General features: G+C 47.4%; 1 protein-coding gene across 13 annotated transcripts in view; it reads right to left on the bottom strand.

Annotated features, from left to right (window-relative positions):
• Positions 1-27991, bottom strand: part of nrxn3a (neurexin 3a) — a 157565-nt gene that overhangs the window by 81071 nt on the left and 48503 nt on the right. For 8 of the 13 annotated variants that reach the window (XR_011982552.1, XR_011982553.1, XM_023828811.1 and 5 more), the window contains 8 exons: positions 25546-25984; positions 20864-21247; positions 11130-11333; positions 7711-7737; positions 4119-4238; positions 3449-3830; positions 2841-3031; positions 2418-2591 (listed from right to left, as the gene is read on the bottom strand). Coding sequence is in view for 9 of the 13 variants with exons in the window: in XM_023828811.1 (XP_023684579.1) it covers positions 2418-2591; positions 2841-3031; positions 3449-3830; positions 4119-4238; positions 7711-7737; positions 11130-11333; positions 20864-21247; positions 25546-25984 (1921 nt within the window). In the remaining 4 variants the exon portion in view is untranslated. The remainder of the gene's footprint in view (positions 1-2417; positions 2592-2840; positions 3032-3448; positions 3831-4118; positions 4239-7710; positions 7738-11129; positions 11334-20863; positions 21248-25545; positions 25985-27991) is intronic. The other 5 variants (XR_011982554.1, XR_011982555.1, XM_023828814.1 and 2 more) reach the window with 1 other exon arrangement.

The raw sequence follows: 27991 nt of genomic DNA, 5'->3' as shown, positions 1-27991 counted from the left end.
ACCTTGTAAATAGTCCGTATACGGTTTGCAAACCACCCCAACGCTTTTTCTGTAGCCAATTTTAGGTTTATAATGGAATAATATAAATTTGCTCGTGTGAGAGTAAAGAAAGCGTGAGTATCAGGCCAGATGCGTGAGAACTGGGAACCCTGGTATTATCATAGACCTGAGACCCTCTTCCCTTCAATGGCATAGTGGGAAAATCCCAGTCATTTTAAGAAGTGAATCATTCCGCCCTCGGTGTCTGCCCACTTCACAAGGGAATTGAACCTTCTTCTACCTTATGGGTCTGCTTTGGTGAAACCAAAATAAAATAAAATGACAAAAAAGCACACGGAATAGTGAGGTTAGTAGGTGGATAATGAAAGTGTTTAGTAAAGTGTTAACTTTACTAACAGTCATGCGCCAGAGACACATGGTGGAGATGCGCTAACGGCACAACAGGGAGACACGCCAGATGAAGACTGGGAAACAACTTTACCCCCGGGTCACCATCAAAAACATCTATACAAGGCATAAATGTTATCAATATCTAACAGCTTTTTATTATTTCAAAATGTGAAAATCCACATATATTCACTGATTAATTGAAGCAACATTCTGTTTTTGAAATATTTATCGTCGGTTCTCTACGTTAGACAAATGTAATAGTAAAGAAGGCAGACTAAGTACGGTTACAAGACCATAATAAGCAGAGATAAACGTTGCCTTACTTTTCACACAGCAAAATCCATAGTGCTTACTGAGGACGACGACACGCGTTTGCAGGCAGACCGCACCAGCAGCGCTTTGCCTGGCGCAACACCGCCCTCTCGTGGCGCTAAGGCTTCCGTGCACCATGTAACCGTATCTGGCTCAACAGCCACGCTCACTCCCTGGATGACTCTGCGGTCAGGGACTCTTTACCAGCTGTCAGACAGAAACCTTTTAGTTCAGCCTTGTTTAACACAAACTCTTACTGGTTCCATCTGCACGCTGGTAATATATTCATAGATATTTTAAGAGATTGGCGATTACTAAGGGGGACACCACTTTATGTCATATTATTTGGGGATACACTGGAACGTGCTAAATGTAAGGAAGAGGTAATTGGAATGTTTATTTATTTTTTTTTTTGGAAAATGTAAAGATCATTTACAGTATTTAAAAACTGATTTAAAAACTAAACAATTTTTACATACAGAATGCCAAAATAACCAAGCAACAGTCACAAAAGCAACTGAAAAATCATGGAGAACAGGACCATCTTTAAAGCATGATACAAAAAAATGTACAGAAATTCTGTAAAAGTATAAGCAACATGAACAAAATTAAAATATATGGTTGAAGGTAAAATTATATTTTGTGCATCCAAGCAGTGCACAGGAACTGTTAGAAGATGAGTTTCTGTGACAAAACCAGGTTATGCTTATCAACATACCCAGCTCTACAAGGCCAGCTGCACAGATACAACCACTGAGAAGTTAACTGGCGTGCACAGGATCCAACAAGAATATTGCAGAGCACGTGAGTGATGGCATGTTAATATGGACATAAAAAAAAAATCTGCAAAGGTCAATAACCATCTCAGTTGTGAAGACGAGCTAAGAAGACTGAGAAAACAGCAAATTCATGTCGGATTTTCAGCTGTACATCTTATTGTATCTAAAATCAATCAGGCAACTGAAGCGTGGCGTGAGATGTCAGGACGGGAGACGGCAATGCAGCTTTACAGCAGCAGGTCACATAGCCCCCCCTGCCTGCTTCCCCCCAGATATCGGCTCCTTTGTTACTTTGAAAGGGGCGTATCTACAGGCGAGGAGTGGGGGTGGGGTTATCGGGAAAAATCAATACATGTTAATGAAACCAAGACAATGAGAAAAAAATGACCAATCAGACAGGAAAACATCATACCTTTATACCGCTCAAAACCTAAACAGGTGAACACAACATCCCTTCATGAGTACTGACGTTCTAACCCCAACAGGCAAAAATTAGCACCATACACATTTAGTACATAGACACAGAAACAAACTGCTAGGATACAGAGGATAAATAAAGCACTATAGTTAAATACAGAATAATTAAATAGTCATGGCATACAGAAAAAAAATATTATAGTGGGGGGGTCTTTAATTAAATAGTCATGCCATACAGAAAAAAAATATTATAGTGGGGGGGGGGGGTCTTTATAGTACAGTTTTCTCATGAAGAGCAGCTGAGCAAACCGGGAACAGAGCCGGTGACATCATCATCATGTGACCAATGTGGCCAGTAGGAAAACATGCTATACGAAGCTGTTTAACAGTGAGCCGGCTGGGTGAGGGACGTGACAAACAAAGTTAGTATGATGGACTGGAGCATGAATGAATGGGAGGTACGGCTACTGTTGATGAGGTAGAAGGGCCCCCCAGAGCTGGAGTTGGACGAGGGTGTACCTTCGCATTCCCTCTCGATCTGCCCGCTGCGGAACAGCGCGTCGTTGATCAGGTCTGGCAGCCGGCCGTTCAGGTCCACGGAGGCCAGGCAGCCCTGGAAGCCTTCCCGGGAAGCCACCAACTTGGGCAGGTTGCTATACATGCCAGGGCCAAGGCCAGCAATGTACAAGTCTCCTGGAAGAGCGAGGGGGGTGAACGTACCCCCGTGAGACCGCTAAGAAATATCATGGGTAATCGACAGTTTTGTAAACAACAGAGCAATCAGGAATTCTTATAGGGAAGAGTGAAAATTAGATGTATCGGGAAAGTTTGAGTGAGCCCGAAGAGCAAATCCCTTATTACAACATGGCTGTCGCTTTTCATTACATGAGGCAGGGTTCTGCCAAGCGAGACAGAAGGTAGACACCCGGCGCCTGGACTTACCTTTCAGATCGAGGTTTTTGGCACCGTTGACCACCTGACTCACTGCCTTGGCGTCCACCTTCAGCGTGTGAATGTTGTTGTTGTCCCTGGTGATGACGACGTTGTGCCATTGGTTGTCATGGAGAGCTCTGTCGCTGCTGCCCTTGATGACGTTGGGCCCGTTGCCTAGGTCGAACACGTAGTGGATGTACCTGTGGGGCGACAGAACGATTGTGACTCCTGCTCGCTGCGTTAATGGCTTCAACCGAGAGCCCTCCTTTGTCCGTCCCCGCAGCCGACACGTAGGCATTAGTGGGCAGTGTGTGTGCGTCACCTAGCTGTGACAATAACATACAAATCCACAGCAGCAATCGTGCACAGGCAGTCAGCCCCCCTCAGCCTCTCAGGGGTCATTCCGTGAACAAGCAGCTCTAATGCAGCACAAATCAAAGCAAATTGTTCACTTTCACCGAAACAACGCATCTTTCCAGTTAAAAGCCTTAATTTCCACAAAACAGAACAAAACACTGGTAAACTGCCAAATCAGGTATAATAACAGCTTCAGCACTCTGTTAGTGATGAAACAGACCCAGCACATGAGCGGACGTACGACTCCAGGGTTTGCTTACCCCTTAACCAGCTCTACGGCGATGAAGTCGTTGCCGTCCCCGCTGTTAAAGAGGATGAAGCCATCTGGGGAGGTAGTTTTGAACTGGAAGAAGAGGTGCATGGAGGTATAGGCCTGTAGCGTGGCCAGACTTAGGTAGCTGCTCTTGGTCTTGAAGGTGACGGGGTCGGCGATGATGGAGCGCATGCCGAAGCGGGCGTTGAGCTCGCAGAAGTCGATGTCGCCGTTTTTGCAGAGGTCGATGTAGAGCATGCCGTTGAACCTGAGGCTCTGCAGGTGGCCGATGAAGCTGGACGGGATGACGGAGACAAAACGGCGCTCCGTCATCACGCCCGTCTCGATGTTGTGGAACTCCAGGCGCGTGTGGTCACCCGCCATCTGACCTGAGCCCGAGAGGAACAGGAAATTGGGCTGTGACATTCGCACAGAGCAAAGGTCCCCTGCTCTGCACCTGAGGAGAGGGAAGCTGCAGCAGAAAATGACACTAAACCTGCTCTGCAGCCATAATCACCGAAGACATTTTCTTACCGTAATACACCAACATTTACATCACTGTAAATTTTCATTACAATAAAAATGACTTTCGCAGTTCAGCTTAAACAGAGCAATGCTACCCTTCTGCCTATTTAACCCAACGGTGTGGTCTGGGTGTTTAAAAACAGGGGAAGTACCTTCAGCCATGTCATCATCAACTGTCAGTCTGTAGCTTTTACCCCTCCGGACCACCCGGACCGTGTGCCACTCATTATCATTGAGTTTTTGTCCAGCATACAAGGTCTCCGGGCCTTTGCCTGAGGATGATGGTTGGTAACAAAGTTAATTTCCTCCCACTGTTTAAACCAAACCTTTGCTTCTGTTTTCTATGTGGGGAGCTTCAAATTCCATTCAAGTAATTTATCATGTCTAAAAATGTACTGTATTAGGCTTCCCCAGGGATGTCTGAATGCTTTATTTTAAACTTTACTACAAATCCAATTTATCTCACCCATTCTTTTAAAACAAAGGTTTGGTTACATAAGAAAAAACTAAATATATGAAGTACACAATCAGTTTGCAAACAAAAGGGGCTATATTAATCTTTTTCAAAATATAAAAATGCATATGTAACAAAATACTGCCTATTGATACATTTTTTCCCCAGGCTATTATATTTTTAGTAAAATCTGCAGTATAGAATACTGCTATCAATCAAGCAAACAATCAGCTTTTACTCATAACAAGGTTTTGAAATGCCATCCAACAGCAGCCTGCCTTCAGATGTTTCTGGAATACTGGAGTGAGCATAAGGCGATGTCTCCACAGTTGAGGAAGCTCTCGCCAGACTCAGAAAGTGAAGGACTACAAACCACGACCACGATGTACGTGTGGGAATCCAAAGACTGACCGGTCATTACAGTCACTCTTACTGGAGACGTGAGATATTAAGTTATGTGGCCAGTTTATTAACCTTGTTTCAACTGGTTTAATCGGAGTTCATTATGCCATGTGTCATAGCAAGGAATGAAAATGGATCGAACATCAATGCAGTCGGTCAAATATGGAATTGAATGCGTGCATAGCTGTAAGGGTGCGTCAGAGCCAACACCGTAAGACTAGTAGTTGGGGGTGAGCTGATGCGTGCATTATTGTACTCTCAGGCTCTGCACACTAGCAGTCCTCAGCGTTATAATGTAAAAAATGATTGATTTTGCGCTGTGACACCCCATTAACACTCCATTAACTCAAAGCCGCGCTTCAGTCCGCCGCCTCAAACTGGAAAATCTCACAATAAAAAGGAAACATGGAGAAAGAGTGCATTTAAAATGGTTGTCAGTGTGGTGCTGAAAGCGGGGAAAACGCCGCCTATGGATGCAGGAGAGTGCCATTAACACGAGCATGCGTCTGCTGCGGAACGGCAGAGCGTGCTCGGAAAGGCAATCGCGCAACGTGCGGCAGAATGCACAACCGACTGCTGCAAGTCACCTCTCCGCATTGTGTGCGAGCTAATCAAACATCTCAGCTGGGCATTCAGGAAGCTGATTACAATTAAAATGGCTGAAACGGTGCAGCCAGCTAAGCTCCGTGGGGCTGGCGAGAGCGACTGCCTCGGGCTGTGGACCAGACACGCGGATTCACAACCTCGTACATTAACTCAACCCACACAAACGGCCCGCTGTCCTACATCATTAAGGCGGCTCGTGTCTCGGAAAGCGCCAAGTGAGAGATATTCACTCATTCATCCCCTTTGTCTGCATTCTGCTCTTTGACTGATAACTTCTGTCTCTCATGGGTACCAAACAGAAGAACAAAAGCGGGTAGCGCTCTGAGATGATAAGAATCTGGTCTGCTAGGTGTACGTCCTGAAGAGTTACGAGTCCTTCATGAGAGACATACCACCAGGAAACTATAACGACTGAAGTAAATCTTATTACTTAGTCTTTTTCACAAATCTGATGTAATTACTGGAAGGTAACAGGACATAGAGTCAATTTTGGTCAGACATTTAATATGAAAGAACAGCATTTATTTCCTGTTTCCAAATGAGCTGTTTCCTCCATGCTTTCATCAGCTCTCAAATATGGGTACATGCTTGGAGTGCACTGGGAACACACTGCATCGTCAACACTGTATCATTGTTTTGTTAAAATCACAGCTGTTTTCGCTTTAGTTCTCCAAATTCCATCATGATAAGTAAATCCATAGCTTTCTAGTGAGTTTCTCTTTACCAATTACCTGGCATTTTAGAAAGCTTTTATTGGGAAAATACAGAAGTCATTCATCACTTTGACCACATAACACCATGGTGAGCGGTCCGTCAATATCGGTATGATGCAGTTTTCAAACTTTCTCCCGCATAACTCTAAGAGCCTCAGTGCAGAGTAAAAGCAAAATCTGAAAGCAGGAGTCTTCAGTGTGGGAAGACAAATACTTGATAGGAAAGTATGATAACTAACCCAAAGCCTAACTGCCTGAGGATATCTAAGCAAACTAAAGAGTCTAGAATGAAATGCAGGTGAGTGAAATAAACATCACGCTTACAGGTCATGCTCACGCTACACACTATAAATGAGGCCAGACTCAATTTGAGTAACTCAGACATTGGCAATGAATCACTCCATGCTAAAGTGATAGACAACTGCAATAACAGCATTGCATCATGGCAAAGATCCTTAAATTTTTCCATAGTGATTATTTTCATTCTTTCCCTTTCAGTGTGAGTTTAACACCTGTACAGCCTACTGTGGCATAACTTGTGTGTGTCGATCCATCTATAATTGCCAAAGATCACTCACATTTGCTGAAGTCTTGTGCACGTTTGACACATCAACGACATCTTCTGAAGATATCACCTTAAACCAGTCATACTTCTGTCAAATACTGAAACTGCAGGTCCTAATAATAAAGCTAATTAATAAAAAATTTACAGGGTAAGTATAGAAAATGTGCTTACCTCCTCAAGACTGAAAAAAGATGACATAACATTCCTACAACAAATGTATGTTTTTCGCAAGATATTTTAACTCCGTTGATGTAACGCCGTTTCATGGAGTCAATCATGCGGCTGAGGCTTTCAAAGACCTATTTATGAGTAAAAGCAGTTAATGCTTGTTGAAAATACATCAGAATGCTTAAATAGACAGGGAGAAACCATGTGGTATCATTTAGCTGGAAGGTAAAGGTATGTACCAGGGCTTGCAAAGACATTCTCCAATGCAAACAGAGCCCAGCACAGAAACGTTGATCTCTTCATATTTTACTGATGGCGCTAAGCCGCCTGTTCTTATTGGAAGGCGTCAGAATCCTGTTTACTTTCAACTCATTGTGGTTCTTTAAAGCATGCGCTGTGTGCATATAGAGCGAACTTTATTTGGCTTCAACGTCTCATGAGTGGTGACTCAATAATGCAACAGGCACAGCAGTACTGGGCTCAACCCCGACACCTCGAGCTAAAGCCTCACACAGGAACCCTGTCCACACGGCCATGTTCCCAAAACTGGGTCTCCACTCTTGACTTTAATTGGCCGGGTTCTCAATCACAGACTACGTTACGGATTTACGTTTGATTATCGAGTCACCATCATTCCTCATTTTTATTTAAGACTTGTTAACTCTCATACATGATAAATCTGAGCCCGTTAACACTCGTGCACAGGCACACAAGCACACACACACACACACACACACACACACACACACGCTCTCAACACAGAATTAGGGCAGCACGCCAAACATTCTGTTAGATTCATTATTTAAGAACAAAATGAAACTTGAGTATTAACTTACTGGAGTTACAGTTTATCCTGATACAGTCTAGATGGGGAAGAATAAATGAAAGATGAAATCGCATCCTTCAAGGTTACAGCTGCAGACATCCAATAACAAGAACTCCACCCTTCCGGGGACGGCCACATGCATCAGAGCGACCATCTTATGTTCATAGCCATCCAGTGATGTTCAGATCGATGTCCAATGTGAGACACAGACATGCCGTGTCCTATAGTCAATGACCTGGTGTAGCGTAAACACAATACTCCACAGCTACATTAGCTTTTTTTTTTTTTTTTGTGAAGAAAGAGAGAGAATGTGTTCTGTATAATTATAAAATGGCCGCTCATAGTTAACCAAGTGCATGGAAACTCCAACCCAGAGAGTGGTGGTAGAAAGGTCAATTAGGGTTTGGCGACAGCCCAGCCTCAGGCCCCGAAGGACACACAGCAGCTTGTTGGCCAAGCAGGACACCAAAGGTTTACGTCTGACATTTAGCAAGAAGCTGCTGCCAACCATTAATGCTGAAGCCATGAGTCGTATCAGAATGAGAGACAGACTACTGTTCTCTAGTTTAGTGGTGTATTCAAATAGCCACTACCTACTGGGTGGGCAAAACCCAGCAAGAGGGGAACTGACGTGAGACCACGGGAGCATCGCTCTGTGGGGTCGGTCTGGGTCGGATCCATGCGGCTCAGTTCCTCATGTGTCGTCAACCGCAACAGAAAAGTGGGAGCAAACAGCCTCGATCCAGTCAGCACCAGCACCGTGCAGTGGCCACTGGACCCTCCAGGAGAAGCGTTAAGGCGCCGTGTGTGTGCTTGTGAATATCGCAAAGAGGCAGTTTAAGGAGCCGTTTCAGGCGGAACCGAAAGTTGCAGCATGGCTGCCGGTCACTTCCTGTAGTGTACCGAGATGTTTAACATACTGGCACCCACTGCAAAGCAGTGCAGAAAACGAAAGGTGTCTTTTTAACGTGTGTCAGAGAGGTGTTCAGGTAAGTGTCACACGGTAATTTGAAAATAAACGGTTCATTTTTAACGAATTTCTGAAAAGAGCTCTTTGCCTTCTATAAGAGTATATATTATTTATAGAAACTCTCTAGACACTTTGTGTGCAAATATGTGTGCCCTGTTATGTGAGTTCGTACAAATCCATTCAGAATTAATTTGTGATTACTGAGTGAGAGATACATGCACTGTTGTGATGTCATGGAGAGGAGTGTGTGTGTATTCATACAGAGATGTATGTCGTCTCGCTTGTGTGTTATGGAAAGATCTTCATGTGCATGTTGTCATGGATGGTGTGCGTGTTGTCATAGTGAGACACTTGTGTATGTGTTGTCACAGAGTGACCCACATGTGTGACAGATATATATGTGCTGTCATGGAGAGACACTTGCGTGTGTGTCGTCAAGGAGAGATGTGTGTGCATATTGTCATGAACAGGTGCGTGTGTGTGTTGTCATGGAGAGATGTATGTGTTGCCATGGAGAGACCCATGTGTGTGTTGTCATGGAGAGACCCGCGTGTGTGTGTTGTCATGGAGAGACATGCATGTGTGTTGTCATGGAGAGACATGCATGTGTGTTGTCATGGAGAGACCCGCATGTGTGTGTTTTCATGGAGAGACCCGCATGTGTGTGATGTCACGGAGAGACCCGCATGTGTGTGTTTTCATGGAGAGACCCGCATGTGTGTGATGTCATGGAGAGACATGCGTGTGTGTTGTCATGGAGAGACCCGTGTGTGTGTTGTCATGGAGAGACATGCGTGTGTGTTGTCATGGAGAGACCCGCGTGTGTGTGTTGTCATGGAGAGACCGGCGTGTGTGTGTTGTCATGGAGAGACCCGCCTGTGTGTGTTGTCATGGAAAGACATGTGTGTGTGTTGTAATGGAGAGACCCGCATGTGTGTGTTGTCATGGAGAGACCCGCATGTGTGTGTTGTCATGGAGAGACCCGCGTGTGTGTTGTCATGGAGAGACATGCGTGTGTGTTGTAATGGAGAGACCCGCATGTGTGTGTTGTCATGGAGAGACCCGCGTGTGTGTTGTCATGGAGAGACCCGCATGTGTGTGTTGTCATGGAGAGACCCGCGTGTGTGTTGTCATGGAGAGACCCGCATGTGTGTGCTGTCATGGAGAGACCCGCATGTGTGTGTTGTCATGGAGAGACCCGCATGTGTGTGTTGTCATGGAGAGACCCGCGTGTGTGTTGTCATGGAGAGACCCGCATGTGTGTGTTGTCATGGAGAGACCCGCGTGTGTGTTGTCATGGAGAGACCCGCGTGTGTGCTGTCATGGAGAGACCCGCGTGTGTGTTGTCATGGAGAGACCCGCGTGTGTGTTGTCATGGAGAGACCCGCGTGTGTGTTGTCATGGAGAGACCCGCATGTGTGTGTTGTCATGGAGAGACCCGCATGTGTGTGTTGTCATGGAGAGACCCGCGTGTGTGTTGTCATGGAGAGACCCGCGTGTGTGTTGTCATGGAGAGACCCGCATGTGTGTGTTGTCATGGAGAGACCCGCGTATGTGTTGTCATGGAGAGACCCGCATGTGTGTGCTGTCATGGAGAGACCCGCATGTGTGTGTTGTCATGGAGAGACCCGCGTGTGTGTTGTCATGGAGAGACATGCGTGTGTGTTGTAATGGAGAGACCCGCATGTGTGTGTTGTCATGGAGAGACCCGCATGTGTGTGTTGTCATGGAGAGACCCTTGTGTGCCGCCAGCTGCAGGTGAAGCTGAGAGCTGTGTTCTCGGGCTGTTTGCCATCCGGGCCGCAGGCTTGGGGCCTTTGAAGGGGTGAATACCATCTTTTGACAGCATGGAAATGTCATCTACAGCTAGGGATGGGACAGGGAGATGTGTATCCAGAACAGTACAGCAGCGATCAAAACAACCAGAAAACAACAAAAGAAATCAGCTTGTACGGACTGAGCTAGACAATGGGAAAAGGAAAAAGAGAGGTAAACATTCAGAAAGTCACAGCACTGTGCAGCAGTAAAACAGCCCTATGATAAGGTTCAAGGCTCTTTGTGAAGATCATGCCCTGTTCCGGACTATGGCTGTTAAACTGAAACATACTTTATCCTGTTACTGGTACTGTGACTGTCTCATATCATTTACAAAATATGAAGATGGATCTATCTATCCAAAAGATGGCCCAAACAGTACATTTTTCAAGGCCAGTACAGGTAGCAATAAACAATATTAAAAAGACAAAATATACAGTTACTGTGTATTGGTTATTCAGTTAAAGAAAAAATAGCCATATTTTGCTCACAAAGGCCCATGCAGTTAGAATGGATACGTGTGACTGTGAGAAGGCACAGTGTCTCTGCTGGAATGAAAGGAAAAGGCGGAGCAAGAGATGGTAATGGGGGGCTGCTGGGGGGTGCCGCGGGCTTCCCGCGGGGGGTCGGCTGGCATACGATACCTAGGTTGACCGTCAGCTTGACACGGCCACCGTCCAGCTCCAGACGGAGAGTGTCGGCGGAGTCACGTGACGTGGTGGCCATGAGCAGGCCGTAGGCGCGCTGGGACATGAAGCGGAGAGACACATCCTCCGCCTCTGTGTGCATCACCATGGGCATGACCACCTTCATGTACATGCTGCCGTCATAGCTCAGGATAGAAGCTTCTGGAAGGTGGAAAGTGGGGTGGAGGACAGGAGAGCCGGGGTGTCACATAAACAATGACATTTCAGGGACAGCTTAAGTTCTGTTATACTCCCAGATCTGGGCCTTGATTGAAAAGGCCAGTCCATAATAATCACCAATGCAGCTTCAAATCTGCCTATTTATTAATGCAGTGGAACCACTGCTTTTCAAGGTATTAATCATTTGACAGCAATTATCCTCAGGATCCCTGATTGCTGCCACTACCACAAAACCTGCTGTCACATTGGAAAAACATATTTTTCATTTATTTAGTGTAAAACTGTTAATAATCTCTAAGCAAACTGGGATCCAGAGAGCCGCGCGGATCTGTCCTCGTGCCGTCGCCCCGTCTGTCAGAGGAACCCATCAACTCTCTATAAATACTCTCCAGCATCACAGAAAACAGCCATGACTCATTCTGAGCAAATCTGTTGCTTCGGCATGTGCTCTTCACTGATAGGCGTATCCATCACCAAAGATAACTCACATCCTCGATGACTCTCTTATTTGGTATTCTTTCACAATCATTAAAACGTAAGAAAAATGGAACGGTGTCCATTCCAAGCAGTGTTTCCCAATCCGGTCCTCGAGGACCCACAGACTCTCCTAGGTAGCAAAAATGTGGAGTGTCTGGCAGGGAGCTCAGAGGGAGCAAAAACATGGACTGACTGTGGGTCCCCGAGGACCGGATTGGGAAACTCTGGTATAAAGGCTTATATACTTGAATGGATATCTGATGTGGGGGTGCAAAGCAGATGAGACCTCAGGAAGGGCTGCTGGACTTGGGCTAACTTCTACTGGTCATCTAGCAAGGATTCATGTTTTCTGTATCAAGATGCACAATGTCCAGTTCAGGCTTTCTGATCACCCTGCAAATCAGGAAGATGCTCAGGCGAAATCCCATCCAAACACGACCTTCCCCAGCAACAGTCCTACCAACAAGGCCTTATTGTGAGATCCCCATATAAAATGGCCTCTCTACAGAGGAGCGAGCTCTCCCATTGGCCATTTATCCTATGCCCCTCCCACTGGCCATTTGGGATTGGTCTCTCCCATTAGCCATTCAGGGTGGGTCACACAGACTGTATCACTCCTTCCCTACCCCACCAATGAATGCATCCAATCAGTCCTTTTCATACAAATGTGAACTGTTTAATTATCCCATTGAGCTCAGCAGACATTACAAACAGGCCAAAAAGAATGTGTTTATTTTATACATAGGCGGCAGATAAGAGCAGCTGTGAACCGGAAAGTGAATGAATGCAGCGAATCGATGTTGCCCCTCACGTGGAGTGTCATCCACGCAGCTGAAATGTTCATTTACTTAACCCAGCTGTGCAACCTGCTACTAAGACCCGCAGTCCATGCTAGAGCTGAAAGAAACTGTACGATTACACACAGATCAATATGTCGTTATGCACCATTAGCTGTTCTTCAGCCCAGGAGGGGCCCCCTGCCAGCGCGGCAGCCAGCTGCTGCTGTCGCATCCGGGATCACGGGGGGCAGGATCCCCCCCCCCTCCACCCCCCTCCGTGCAACCACCTCACGTCGACATGCTGCAACACCTCCAGTCACTGCACGGCACCCGATATCCGCATCAACCGCAAGCAAGTCCCAAGCATATAGAACCTAGTTACCAGATTTCATTGCATCGCAGGGAATTAGTCTGTGTGGGACGTTCTGATCCTAAATATCCCAAGGCTCATGTCTGACTGGTACTCCACAAAAGGATCACAATCAGCGCTAGCTGAAATAGAGGCTTTAAGAGAAATGAATGAACACTATGTGAAATAAGCTTTTGGACTGATATGCTCTTCTGGGTCACTGTGACTAATAATACTGCTCCGTGCTGTGCACTGCTCTTCTGTTCCCTATTTCCTCCATGCCTGTGCTCCCCCCGTCCTCATAACACACCAAACATCTGTCGCCAGGCAGGAGCCCCAGCGCTTCCATGCTCAGCTCCAGGCTAAACCCCCATAGTTCAGTATGACATTAAATAAGAAGTTCGAAGCTGAAAATGATTTTACTGGCAAAGCAGTGGTCTGTTGTGTCACTGTTAGTTTGTACAGTTAGCATCCAAACAGATTTACAAAACAGAATTATTTCAATTGTGATTCCGTTTACTACAAGGGAAATCGCACATATGATACAACACCATGCTGAATATAATGTACAGTAGTATGAAAGCCCTTTGACCTACAAATGTCCTTCCTCTGCATACATTCTGGTGCTGTTCTTACAAAAAATACCTACGTGCTGCCACAAGGTGGAAGCAGAGGCCACAGATGGAAACCTTTATGTCAAACAGACCATGATATTTATATCGTTAAATGGGACTAAATAAAATGCGTTAAGAGAGCAAATGCACCTTTGACTTATCGAAAATGTGCTTTGGAAACATGGAAGTTAATCCAACTGTTAAAGGAATCTAGTGATTCCACAGCCATTAAGCTAAACAGATTGACTGACTAACCCAGAGGGATGGACCCTCAGGCCATTAGGCTAATGAAGGGCACTGACCAGGTTAGAGGGAGAGACCCCCAGGCCATTGGGCTAACAATGGGCACTGACCAGACTAGAGGGATGGACCCCAAAGCCACTGGGTTAATGAAGGATACAGACCAGCCTAGACAGAGAGACCTCCAGGCTATTGGGTTAATAAAGAATACTGACCAGGTTAGAGGGAGAGACCCTCAGGCCATTAGGCTAATGAAGGGCACTGACCAGACTAGAGGGAGAGACCCTCAGGCCATTGGGCTAATGAAGGGCACTGACCAGGTTAGAGGGAGAGACCCTCAGGCCATTAGGCTAATGAAGGGCACTGACCAGGCTAGAGGGAGAGACCCCCAGACCATTGGGCTAATGAAGGGCACTGACCAGGCTAGAGGGAGAGACCCTCAGGCCATTAGGCTAATGAAGGGCACTGACCACGCTAGAGGGAGAGACCCTCAGGCCATTAGGCTAATGAAGGGCACTGACCAGGCTAGAGGGAGAGACCCTCAGGCCATTAGGCTAATGAAGGGCACTGACCAGGCTAGAGGGAGAGACCCTCAGGCCATTAGGCTAATGAAGGGCACTGACCACGCTAGAGGGGGAGACCCTCAGGCCATTAGGCTAATGAAGGGCACTGACCAGACTAGAGGGAGAGACCCTCAGGCCATTGGGCTAATGAAGGGCACTGACCAGGCTAGAGGGAGAGACCCCCAGGCCATTGGGCTAATGAAGGGCACTGACCAGGCTAGAGGGAGATACCACCAGGTCATTGGGCTAATGAAGGGCACTGACCAGGCTAGAGGGAGAGACCCTCAGGCCATTAGGCTAATGAAGGATACTGACCAGCCCAGAGGAATTAAATCTAAAGAAATCATGCCAAGGACCGTTACTACACACTACAGAAGGAATTACCCTCCAGCCTTTAAGCTAAGGAAGGCTTCCAGTCATTCCAGGGGGGCTAACCCCACAGGCATGAGACTAAAGAAGGTCAGTACCCACCGTGGGGGCAATAACCCCACAGTCATTAAGGTACTGACAGACTTCTTGGCAGAGTGAAACAAGCTGGCAAGACACTGTGTAACCTACACACAATAACAACAAAGGCAGGATTAGCAGCTCCGTAATAATGTCCCCACTACAGAACATAAATGGGCAACCAAGACTTTCATCAGTAACAAAGGGCCCGGTCCTGCAAACAAACCGCAGCGGGGCCCCAGAAGGCACTGGCGTCCTCTTTCATGTCACACTGGAAGGGGAGGAGAAGGCAGTGGCTTCGGCCAGCACCTTGAAATGTGGCGTGGACACTCATGGGGCGAGCTGGAGTTTGGTGGGGGGGGGGCAGTCGGAAAAAGGGACAATTTCCTTCTGCATTAGGTAAATTGTGTTTTAAGTGCTTTACCTTGCTAGCTAACAGCTATTATGCAAAGATTTAACAGTTGCTTGTTTTGCTTAGTTGTTTGAATGCAGTTGTTTACCGTCAAGGCTCAGTAAATCAATGGTGCTGTGAGGTTATAACTGTGTTCTATACTAGCACTTTGCACCTTTACATAAATGGTTTGTTGCTACCCTGTAGGTGAGGGCACCTAACCGTTTTTACAGTGAGAGCTAAAAATCACGTCAGTGTATTTGCTGCCAACCACAGGTATATTTTGCTATTTTGCCGAGGGTAATTGACCAGTTGGTCACCAATGAAATAAAGCATTACCCGTCATCTCCTGAGTGACCTGGAAAAGTGCTGCCTTGAGCAGCTCTGCTATAGGTAGAAAAAATAATAGGTTACACGTGCATGAGATACGTGTGGAGGGTAAGCAAGGAGCGTTTTTTTTCTTTGTCCTCTAAAGTGCAAACGTCAAACGCCGCCTGTGCCAAACACGGCATTGTGTGGTGGGATAGAAGGTCACGGGGACGTGTTTAGTGTGAATATTCACCAGAATCAGACAGACTCTGCAAGACCATCGGGGCAGAGACTCGAGCTCTGGTCTCCAGGGGTATCTGTGCGAATCACAGTATCACCCTGGGGGGGTGCTTTGGCTCTGATTGTGACCGATTCCCCAGCCTGCCCACCACAGTTTACACATACACACACGCAAAGGAGCAGCCACACACATCTGGCACATGAAAGCCAAAATCTCCCGAGAAGAACATGCATTGCATTTTGAAGATAGTTTTCATTTTTGGTGTATAATTAATAGTGTAGACGTAAAACACTGAGAAATAACAGTTTTCAGGCTCTCTGCTTATCAGTTACTGTTCCAGGAAGGTCTTTCACAGCAAGGACAACTATCACCCACATACAATACTCTAAAAAATTTCCAGTTCACAATGACCATTCATTTTTTTATGCATAAATTGTGTCTCTCAAAATGTATCTGATGTTCTTTGCTTGCTAGTTAAGTGACAGGTGAATCAGAGCTCAGCCCAAATGAATGCTGGATAGCTTTAGTCTTTATCCAGATTCCTGTGTTCAGCAGCTCTTCAAAACGTCATTCAGCAAAACATCTCAAAAAAGACTGACTGCCAAGTTCCTGCTCTCTGGCGTGTGGTTAAGAAAAAGCCAGTTTATATAAACTATATCAGTGATGCTCCAGACAACAGATTACATTTGACAGATTAAATCTTACTTTGTTTGATATGTTAAATACTGCTGGGATCATTTGCAATATGCATTAATTAGCTTTTACATTTTCTTGAGATCAATCGGTCTTACATAATTTTAAACAAGCTTGAATATCAATAATTTGCATGCCTGATGAACCCATTTAGCTTCACGAACGAGAGGCAAGAGTGAATGGCAGCGGGATGAGCTCCGTGAATGATGCTGCTCAGATATGCAATATTCAGGCATAATGTGCAATCATTTCCCGCATCAAAACCAGTGCCACCACCACCACAAGCATACTGTACCGACAAGGGATGTGAAATGGGAAAGAGACCAAGCGAGTCCGTAACCCAGTAACACCACACAGCGTGTGATTGCAAAGCAAGCAAACTGTTTTCATCGCAATGTTGGCATCTGCTACTGTCCAAATTTAGCACTCTGACCATCAGCTTAGAACAGTGTTTCCCAATCTGGTCCTGGGTACCCACAGACAGTCCATCTTTTTGCTCCCTTCTGGCTCTCTACCGGGAGCCTACCAGGAACTGGGAGGGAGCAAAAACATTTACTGTCTGGCAGGGAGCTTGGAGGGAGCAAAAACATGGGCTGTCTGGCAGGGAGCTTGGAGGGAGCAAAAACATGGGCTGTCTGGCAGGGAGCTTGGAGGGAGCAAAAACATGGGCTGTCTGGCAGGGAGCTTGGAGGGAGCAAAAACATGGGCTGTCTGGCAGGGAGCTTGGAGGGAGCAAAAACATGGGCTGTCTGGCAAGGAGCTTGGAGGGAGCAAAAACATGGGCTGTCTGGCAGGGATCTCGGAGGGAGCAAAAACATGGACTGTCTGTGGGTCCCCGAGGACTGGACTGGGAAACACTGACTTATAATGATATCTGTGTATCCCTGGAAACAGAGGCTTTGCCATCTGGGAGTGCTGGGAAAGGCCTGTCGAATCTCTGTGTCAATGTGTTTACACAGACAAGAAGATCAGAACCTAAAAAGCACTGTGGCTACAGCAATACCACGAAAGGGCCTTTTCTCCAGGATGGCGAGGACACTCCCAGTCACAGATACCAGCGTCCTCACCCACTGCACAGCAGTCGCCACACTGGGGCGAGGACGTGGGTGGTTGGCAGATTTACATACTGACATGAGAGAGCCATCGAGCAATCACCGAGGCATCTGCTGAGGCCTCTTCATCTTTCCCACGCCAGCCTGTCCTTGCCTGCACCTCAGCAGACCTACCGGTGGACACCTGCGTTCCCAATTAGCACTTTTCACCATTATCAGGCCACTTCACCATATCTGCTGTAAAAGGAGGTGGAGAATGAGCTAATTACACAGCCCGAAGTGATGGGCAGACACGAGGAACCCTGGACGTTCTCACCTCGTCTTTGGCACCACGTCACTCGGAGAAGCTGCCATAACAGAGTCTGAGAAAGACTGAAGCTACGGGCTTTGGAGTACCATTTGTTATTTCTGTATGGAAACCATGTCAAACAGCAGTCAAGAATGAGTGGCGCTATATACCCCCCTGTGCCCAGGGCTGGCTGAGGTGACCATCACAGGGCTGGAAGTCCCACAGGAAGCCAACTATGTCCTGCTCAGCCTACATGGATGGGCACCACACAGGGACAGACGGCCCAACCTCACTCATGACGGCCCCACACAGGAGAGGATGGCCGAACTGCCTGCGGGAGGCTTTCACAGAGGGGCAGACAGGCCAACCACACATGCAAGCCCCCACACAGGAATCATCCTACCCAGAATCCCTTGCTTTTAAAAACTCAAACTCATTCCGCTACTCTGGAACCACCAGTTTGGCTGTGTCTACAGAAATGCATGGCGCTGATAACACAGCTTTGCCAAAACTTTCCAGTCTAAGAACCAACCCCTCATGGCAGCTGATCGTATACAGGACATGTCCTTATAACGACTAGACCTTAGATCATATTGAGAACACAGCATATGGTTCTGCTCTTATAAGAACATCCCTGGGGAATGTGACGATCGAGGCCTGACAGGCGTGCTGTGATTGCAGCGTCGGACTCTCACATCCAGTAATGGACTCAGATAACACTACACTGGATGCCGCGATGACCCACAGCACTGGAGAAGCTGACGCGGAGCCGACCAGCTCGCATGAGCAGCGAAACGCGTCGGAGCACGTGTCAGGAAGCACGTCACAGGCCCGAGCATCTGGGCAGGAGGAGCGCGTGAGGAGAGGGCAGGCCGGTTCGGCCAGATGTCAGGGCCGCGTGATGGTAGCGCGAGCTCACCTGGCCTGACGAGGATAACAGCAGCTCTGCGACCTGCGATGCACATCTCTCAAAGCTAATCAGTTCTGCCATGTAGTGCCACCCAGAGAAAAATACTTCCAAGTGTCACGTCTAAAAATATGCTCAGGATGTGCCTCCCTGCTGCGTTCAGATATCTCATCAGTCCCTCGCTTAGGCTGCGGAGCACAGAGCCATGCGAGCTGAGACCTTCCTCGTGCTGAACCTGCTGACCGTGGAGAAGAGCACACGGCGAAGGAGCCTCGCCCTACCAGAGACCCCAAGGCTTTGCTAATCTAGCTGGGGACTATTGCAATTATGCGGAAACTATTAAGAGGCATGGATGGTAAGAGGGTTAGTACGTTTGTAAGGTATAAATAGCCGATTTGGACTTTGTCCAAACAAGCAAGGGCTAACGTGTCTCTTTGGAAGTAACAGGGCTGCCAACTTTGAACTACTGGGACATGTTGATAACCAGGACAATGTGATACTTACAGTAATTATATTTTTAAAGCAGTCATATAGCATCTGGATTTCGGGAACATCACAGTCAAGCCCTTCATTATGACAACCAGTGCAGCTGGCTCTACGGAGCGGGCATGGGTACATGCCCAGGGTCCCCAGGCTTTGCGTACTTAGTGCGTGAAAGATGGCTACCTTCGGGCTACATATTACTGCAGGAGGGAGATGAAGGTTGAGGTTCTAGGTTTAAAAGACTGCAAGATTTTATTTATCATTTGGCAGATGCTTTTATCCAAAGCAAAATATACATATTTATTTGTTTCCTTGTTTGTGTGTTTGTTTGTTTGTGTGTTCGTTTGTGCGTTTGTTGCAGGGGTCTCCATCTCCGGTCATGGAGAGCTACTAACCAGGGCCCAGTTTCCCTAACGCTAACCCTAACGCTACGACGTTCGTAAGTTCTGTCTTTTAAGCATTAAGAAGGTTTTGAGAAACTCACCCCAGGAGGTTTTCTATCCTAGCTGGCTGCTGATAAGCCACACCTGTTCCTGGTATTTACCCGAGAAGAGGTGTGGCTCATCAGAAGCCAGGTAGGATAGAAAACCTACTGGGCAGGAGCTCTCCAGGATCATAGTGGGACATGCCTGCTTTATTGGGAAAGCAGGGCCAGCTGGTAACTGGGGGTTAAGGGCCTGACTCAAGGGTCCAATAGTGATCACAGGCAGATCGGCCCCCAGGGCATTCTAAGGGAAAGCTCATATAATCAATAGTGGCTCCACAGTACATAATCATGTGCCCCACAGCATTATGGAACACAGATTTAAAGTCAACACAACACAGTATCAACGCAAAGGTGATGACCACATATACCATTTCACATGTATTACAACACTGTATATCAGGGAAAAAAAATTTATTTCATAGGAAGGCTTGCCAATAAAACATTGCATTCTTTCCTGTGTAATTACTGATATCGACATTACAGGGAAGTCAATACCTTGATAATGATACACCCATATGAACTCAGAGCCATCCAAACCATGGAATCCCTTCACTGCCCTGTCGGTTTTGAGATGACTTTGGGGGAAGGGGAAGCCCCAGTCACCACACAAATCAGAAAGCCAAAATCTGCTGAGAAGGTCCACTGCAACAGTCTCTGGTGCAATATCCAGTGCAGCTGTTATAACAGTATGCAGCACTGCAAAGCATTACTGGAATCACAGGGAACCCAAATAATATCAAGCCCTGCGCAAGACGAACGGGTACCGACGCGATAGAAGGGAAGATATGTGGCTTCCAAGCGGAATCCATACTAGTCGACATTGGGATCATGGTGTGGGACTGAAATAGCCAGCCAGGGGGCGCTGGAGGGGCATCAATGCCCTGGGAGAATCAACAGTTTATAGGGGCCTGGTCGGTCGACTCTACCCCCCCCCCCCGGAATTTGCAATTACACCCCCAATCACAGCATGTGTAGAGAATGTCTATAAATCATCAGCAGCAGAGAACTAAACACCTGCTGTGCCTGGAGACACAACCAACTCGCTGACCAGGTACAAACCGCTAACTCAGCTAAGCCAAATGTTTTCTTGATTATAATTTGAGCGACTGGTACGATCCCTAGGAGTGCAGTACTGAGCAAACACCAGAGGGCGCCCCCTTACCTCTGCGCGCCGGGCCGGTGCAGACTCACCTCTCTCGCAGGTTCGGGACCAGAAGCCGGTCCCCGTGCAGTCACAGATGAAGCGGTTCCATCCCTCCCGGCACATGCCGTTATTCTTGCAGGGGTGACTCTCGCACTGCTTCCCCGCCACCCTGCTGCAGGACGGCTTGATGCCGGCGCTGTTCTGAGCCTCGGCGATCTGCCGGATGTCCTTGCTGCGCCCGTCGATGAACAGGTCCCGGATGCAGCCCACGTAGCCGTAGTTGAGCATGGCCGTCCAGAGCTCGGTGGGCAGGATGAGGCCCGCCCGGCTCTCAGGGAGCCCGCCCAGATACATTTCCCCCTCCAGGTCCAGGATCTCGCTCTCCCCGCTGGCGGTGAAAGGCGTGCGGCGGCTGTTCACCGAGATGGTGCCTGCAGGGAGGAGAAGCGAGGAGATCACAGAGATGAGGCCCTCCAAGGATCAGTGCTGCTCCTGCTCGCTCGGGTGAAGCTCAACGGCTTTGATGTTGGGATAATTACAATGGGTCCTGTTTTTAAAAAATAAGTAATGAATTGTGGTGTTTCACAGAAGCATGTTACGCTGCTCTGGGAGGCTGTTGGGTCTGCAGAGAGAAACAGTTTACGTGAAGGCAGTAATTTGTTATCTCTATAATGCAGCTCAGTATAAGATGAAAGAACGCTCTTAAGCTCCCACAGCACCAGTCCTAGGTGTGGGAGCTAAGAGAACATGCAGACAAACCACAGAGAGCAGGAATGCTCTAACACAGGCCCTATGTTGCCACAGAGACTATCAGAGAGAGCAGGAACGCTCTAACACAGGCCCTGTATCACCACGGAGACTATCAGAGAGAGTAGGATCGCTCTAACACAGGCCCTATGTTGCTACAGAGACTATCAGAGAGAGCAGGATCACTTTAACACAGGCCCTGTATCACCACGGAGACTATCAGAGAGAGCAGGATCGCTCTAACACAGGCCCTGTATCACCACACAGACTATCAGAGAGAGCAGGATCGCTCTAACACAGGCCCTGTATCACCACGGAGACTATCAGAGAGAGCAGGATCGCTCTAACACAGACCCTGTATCACCACGGAGACTATCAGAGAGAGTAGGATCGCTCTAACACAGGCCCTGTATCACCATGGAGACTATCAGAGAGAGCAGGATCGCTCTAACACAGGCCCTGTATCACCACGGAGACTATCAGAGAGAATAGGATCGCTCTAACACAGGCCCTGTATCACCACACAGACTATCAGAGAGAGCAGGATCGCTCTAACACAGGCCCTGTATCACCACGGAGACTATCAGAGAGAGCAGGATCACTCTAACACAGGCCTTGTATCACCACGGAGACTATCAGAGAGAGCAGGATCACTCTAACACAGGCCCTGTATCACCACGGAGACTATCAGAGAGAGCAGGATCACTCTAACACAGGCCCTGTATCACCACGGAGACTATCAGAGAGAGCAGGATCACTTTAACACAGGCCCTGTATCACCACGGAGACTATCAGAGAGAGCAGGATCACTCTAACACAGGCCCTGTATCACCACGGAGACTATCAGAGAGAGTAGGATCGCTCTAACACAGGCCCTATGTTGCCACAGAGACTATCAGAGAGAGCAGGATCGCTCTAACACAGGCCCTGTATCACCACACAGACTATCAGGGAGAGCAGGATCGCTCTAACACAGGCCCTGTATCACCACACAGACTATCAGAGAGAGCAGGATCGCTCTAACACAGGCCCTGTATCACCACACAGACTATCAGAGAGAGCAGGATCGCTCTAACACAGGCCCTGTATCACCACACAGACTATCAGAGAGAGCAGGATCGCTCTAACACAGGCCCTGTATCACCACACAGACTATCAGAGAGAGCAGGATCGCTCTAACACAGGCCCTGTATCACCACACAGACTATCAGAGAGAGCAGGATCGCTCTAACACAGGCCCTGTATCACCACGGAGACTATCAGAGAGAGCAGGATCGCTCTAACACAGGCCCTATGTTGCCACAGAGACTATCAGAGAGAGCAGGATCGCTCTAACACAGGCCCTGTATCACCACACAGACTATCAGAGAGAGCAGGATCGCTCTAACACAGGCCTTGTATCACCACACAGACTATCAGAGAGAGCAGGATCGCTCTAACACAGGCCCTGTATCACCACACAGACTATCAGAGAGAGCAGGATCGCTCTAACACAGGCCCTGTATCACCACGGAGACTATCAGAGAGAGCAGGATCGCTCTAACACAGGCCCTGTATCACCACGGAGACTATCAGAGAGAGCAGGATCGCTCTAACACAGGCCCTGTATCACCACGGAGACTATCAGAGAGAGCAGGATCGCTCTAACACAGGCCCTGTATCACCACGGAGACTATCAGAGAGAGCAGGATCACTCTAACACAGGCCCTGTATCACCACGGAGACTATCAGAGAGAGCAGGATCGCTCTAACACAGGCCCTATGTTGCCACAGAGACTATCAGAGAGAGCAGGATCACTTTAACACAGGTCCTGTGTCACCAGAGAGTTAATCATAGAGAGCAGGATCGCTCTAACACAGGCCCTGTATCACCACACAGACTATCAGAGAGAGCAGGATCGCTCTAACACAGGCCCTGTATCACCACGGAGACTATCAGAGAGAGCAGGATCGCTCTAACACAGGCCCTGTATCACCACGGAGACTATCAGAGAGAGCAGGATCGCTCTAACACAGGCCCTGTATCACCACGGAGACTATCAGAGAGAGCAGGATCGCTCTAACACAGGCCCTGTATCACCACGGAGACTATCAGAGAGAGCAAGATCGCTCTAACACAGGCCCTGTATCACCACGGAGACTATCAGAGAGAGCAGGATCACTCTAACACAGGCCCTGTATCACCACGGAGACTATCAGAGAGAGTAGGATCGCTCTAACACAGGCCCTATGTTGCCACAGAGACTATCAGAGAGAGCAGGATCGCTCTAACACAGGCCCTGTATCACCACACAGACTATCAGGGAGAGCAGGATCGCTCTAACACAGGCCCTGTATCACCACACAGACTATCAGAGAGAGCAGGATCGCTCTAACACAGGCCCTGTATCACCACACAGACTATCAGAGAGAGCAGGATCGCTCTAACACAGGCCCTGTATCACCACGGAGACTATCAGAGAGAGCAGGATCGCTCTAACACAGGCCCTGTATCACCACGGAGACTATCAGAGAGAGCAGGATCGCTCTAACACAGGCCCTGTATCACCACACAGACTATCAGAGAGAGCAGGATCGCTCTAACACAGGCCCTGTATCACCACGGAGACTATCAGAGAGAGCAGGATCGCTCTAACACAGGCCCTGTATCACCACGGAGACTATCAGAGAGAGCAGGATCGCTCTAACACAGGCCCTGTATCACCACGGAGACTATCAGAGAGAGCAGGATCGCTCTAACACAGGCCCTGTATCACCACGGAGACTATCAGAGAGAGCAGGATCGCTCTAACACAGGCCCTGTATCACCACGGAGACTATCAGAGAGAGCAGGATCGCTCTAACACAGGCCCTGTATCACCACGGAGACTATCAGAGAGAGCAGGATCGCTCTAACACAGGCCCTGTATCACCACGGAGACTATCAGAGAGAGCAGGATCGCTCTAACACAGGCCCTGTATCACCACGGAGACTATCAGAGAGAGCAGGATCACTTTAACACAGGCCCTGTATCACCACGGAGACTATCAGAGAGAGCAGGATCGCTCTAACACAGGCCCTGTATCACCACGGAGACTATCAGAGAGAGCAGGATCACTTTATCATAGGCCCTGGAGACAATCAAAGTGAGGTATGTTTCCCAAAAGCTCCTGTTAGCAACTTACATAGTTGGAACCATTCAGTTGCATGGTTCCAACTATTTAAGTTGCTAACCTTGTTATCAACTTTGCTTCTGGGAAACGTACTTGAGAATTATCCCCTTTCATGCTTCTGTTGACAGTCTAAAGGTACTGAGCATCTCTTATGAATATCCCCAGAGACTTAAAACGTCTTGCGCTATAAGGCAACGTTACAGATCAATCTTACAGACAAACAATGGAATTACAGACACACACTGTGATGAGAGAGAAGGAGGAGAGGAAAAGACGGAAGAGGGCAAACAGACAAGACATCTGAAGAACAGGAAAACAAGCAATTTCGAAGGGAGACAAAAAGCATGAAAATCTGTTTGAATGAAAGCCATGTTAATACATGGAAGTAAATAATGTAAAACAGAATATTTATCAACAATTAAGAGCCTCGGGCATGAAACTGTTTTGAAAATTGGGCCTTAAGTAAAACTAAGTCATGTGGAAATTTGTCAGATCCTGGTTGCCAAAACCCAGCATCGATTACACCAGTAAGTATGAAATCAGTGTCAATGTTGGTCAGTTGGCCAGCATGAGATTTTCAGTTTGAGACAAGTCTGCACATTTACATGTATGTAACAGTTTTATTACTTGTAAGGTTTGCAAACTGCAACACTTTTTATGTAACTAATTTCAGGTTTATAATGGAATAATATAGATTTACCATAAGATTTCTTGTGTGAGCGTGAGAGTCAAAAACTGCGAGTGTCGCACCAGATCGGAGAGTGTTGGCAACCCTGATGAACTGATGAAGGACAGCATAGAGAAGCTCTAACTGATCAAAGAAGCTCACCTGATCTACCATCTCGCTGTATATCTACGTGGTACCAGTTGCCATCGTTGACCTTTTTGTCTGTTGCCTTGACTTTGATGGTCCCAGAGCCCATGTCCAGTAGCAGGTAAAGACTACCATCCAGAAGCTCCACGGCAAAGAAGTCCACCTTGGTGTTCTTTTGACTTCGTGTGTCCTTCCTGTCCTGAGGCTTGCCATGGGTGAACAGGATCAGTCCATTGGGTTCTGAGGTGAGGAAGTCGAAGGAGATGGAGCCCATCCTCTTGGTGTTCCACTTAGGTAGACTGATGTAGGCCTCGGGAGTCTCAAAGGAGATGGGATCCAAGGTAGCAACATTCTCACATCTGAAGACCACATCACCCTGGATCTTCATCTTGGGGTCCATAATCCTGGCCAGCCGTGATAACTCCAACCTAATGTCATTGTTTTTGTAGACAACCTATCGAGAAATGAAAAAGTATTTGAGATATGGTTATATTTGGAGTGGATGAACTGCATTGTTGTATAAAAACCAGATCACTGCTAAGGACTGTGACTCTTTTTCACTGCCAAGGACCGCAACCCTTTCTCACAGCTAAGGAGTATGACTCTTTTGCACTGCCAAGGACTGGCCAAGGATTGGCAGTGTCATGTTGTAGAAACAAGAACATAGATCACCCTACACACTTTATGACGGTCAAGCCGGACACCCTTGTCAAGAAATGATCTAAACAAAAAAAACACAAGCATCTTAGAAAAGCTCTCTTGAAGCGCTATTAAGCGGCATAAACAGTAAGCCGTCAAAGTTGTGTCTTGGCCAAAAATGCACATAGAAATTCACTCAAGTGGAAAATTGAAGGCTTTTCTCCCCAGAACCCCCTCTGCCTTGTATGTGGAGCACGCTGCCCTGTGGAAGTTGCAGTCCTGTTTGGGAACATAGTCGTCACCAGACCGATTTGGTAGCTTTGGGATTACAGATAATCCTGGAAGATTTGACAGTAAATCAACACATCCTCCAAGGTGCCAGCAGGACTGCTGGACGGCAAGATTGCCTTTTTTTTCCCCACAGAGGCAGATGGGAAAAATCAGCACTCCCAGGTTCCAACTGTGGAATTATCTGCCTGATCACAGCACTGGTCCTGCACTGAGTGCACAGATAACGCATGGAGATTAAGGCTAACACACTCACTGCCCAATATGGAAGTTAAATATATATATGCATATAAACATAAGTAAGAAAGAAGATAAGAAAAGAAATTAGTGCAGGGCCCCATGGGACAAACTGACAGCAAATAACAGCCACCAGCCACTACGGGTACTTGGGGCGTTACTGGAGAAGCACTGTGCAAATTGGCAGAATGTTACCATGTGAAAGAGTCACATTAAACACCTCCCCGCACCTGCATTCCCCCCCCCCCCCCCCCCCCCGCCACGAGTCGACCTCTTAATGATGGTGCCTCGCGCCAGTGACAGCTCAAGAGGAGTCACAGTTCAGCTACTCCGGTGCCGGACAAACTGAGCATTTAAACATGGCTGGAAAAAAGGCAGGACAGAAGATGACGGCGTCGACGGAAGCCAGCCATCGGGCGGCGTCGGAGGGAAGCCCGACGAAAGCCAGCCATCGGGCGGCGTCGGAGGGAAGCCCGACGAAAGCCAGCCATCGGGCGGCGTCGGAGGGAAGCCCGTTGTCTTCCTACTAAGGTGCTAAATACAGTATATGCAGCCTACAAAGAAATTCAGGAAGGTGATAGAGGGCGTATGCCAGGGCTGAGAATGGTGTTGACTGACAAGTAAGAGGAGGCAACAAAAAAGCTTTCTTTGGTTAATGGCTTTGTAATTAAAATCTGATCATATATAATATGAATGACAAACAGTGACTGACAGAAGTTGCTGATCAATTCTGAAAGCCCACAAACATGTCTATAGAAGGCATAATAGCAAACAATTTACAAGTGGTCTAAACCATGATTTGAGCTTGTAATCAACTTGAACATTAATGACTATAGTGCTATATGGTCAACACTCCTAAATGGACAGACCCTAGCCCTAAGCCTAACCCTAACCCTGAGCACAGAATTCTGGCTTTTTTTAGATGGTAACAGGGCACAAATAACTCAGTAGTACACTGTTACTTAATGTAATAATTGTTAGTTACATACTCTCATGTTCGTTCATCATAAATCAATCATAACAGTTCATGTATTTCATGCAATTATTACATTGTTTCATGATTTACATTTGAGTAGTAACTGAGTTACTAAGTTACTTATGCCCCCTCAAGTAAAGTGTTACATTTCAGATTTATATTATTTTCATTTGTTTAGTGTAGCTGACTATCACACGGATAGTAAATAAAGGTGTCTACCAGCCGGGATAGTCATGGCTGACTAGCCGGAGGCGCTCAAGGGGTTTAAATGACCTTGGGAACAGGACTTGGCTGCCAACCCCCTAGACCTATTAATCGGAT

The sequence above is a fragment of the Paramormyrops kingsleyae genome, chromosome 14 (genome assembly GCF_048594095.1).
Source record: "Paramormyrops kingsleyae isolate MSU_618 chromosome 14, PKINGS_0.4, whole genome shotgun sequence".
NCBI lineage: Eukaryota > Metazoa > Chordata > Actinopteri > Osteoglossiformes > Mormyridae > Paramormyrops > Paramormyrops kingsleyae.
Note: the sequence above shows the minus strand (reverse complement) of the source record. Positions and strands in the feature narration are given on the sequence as shown.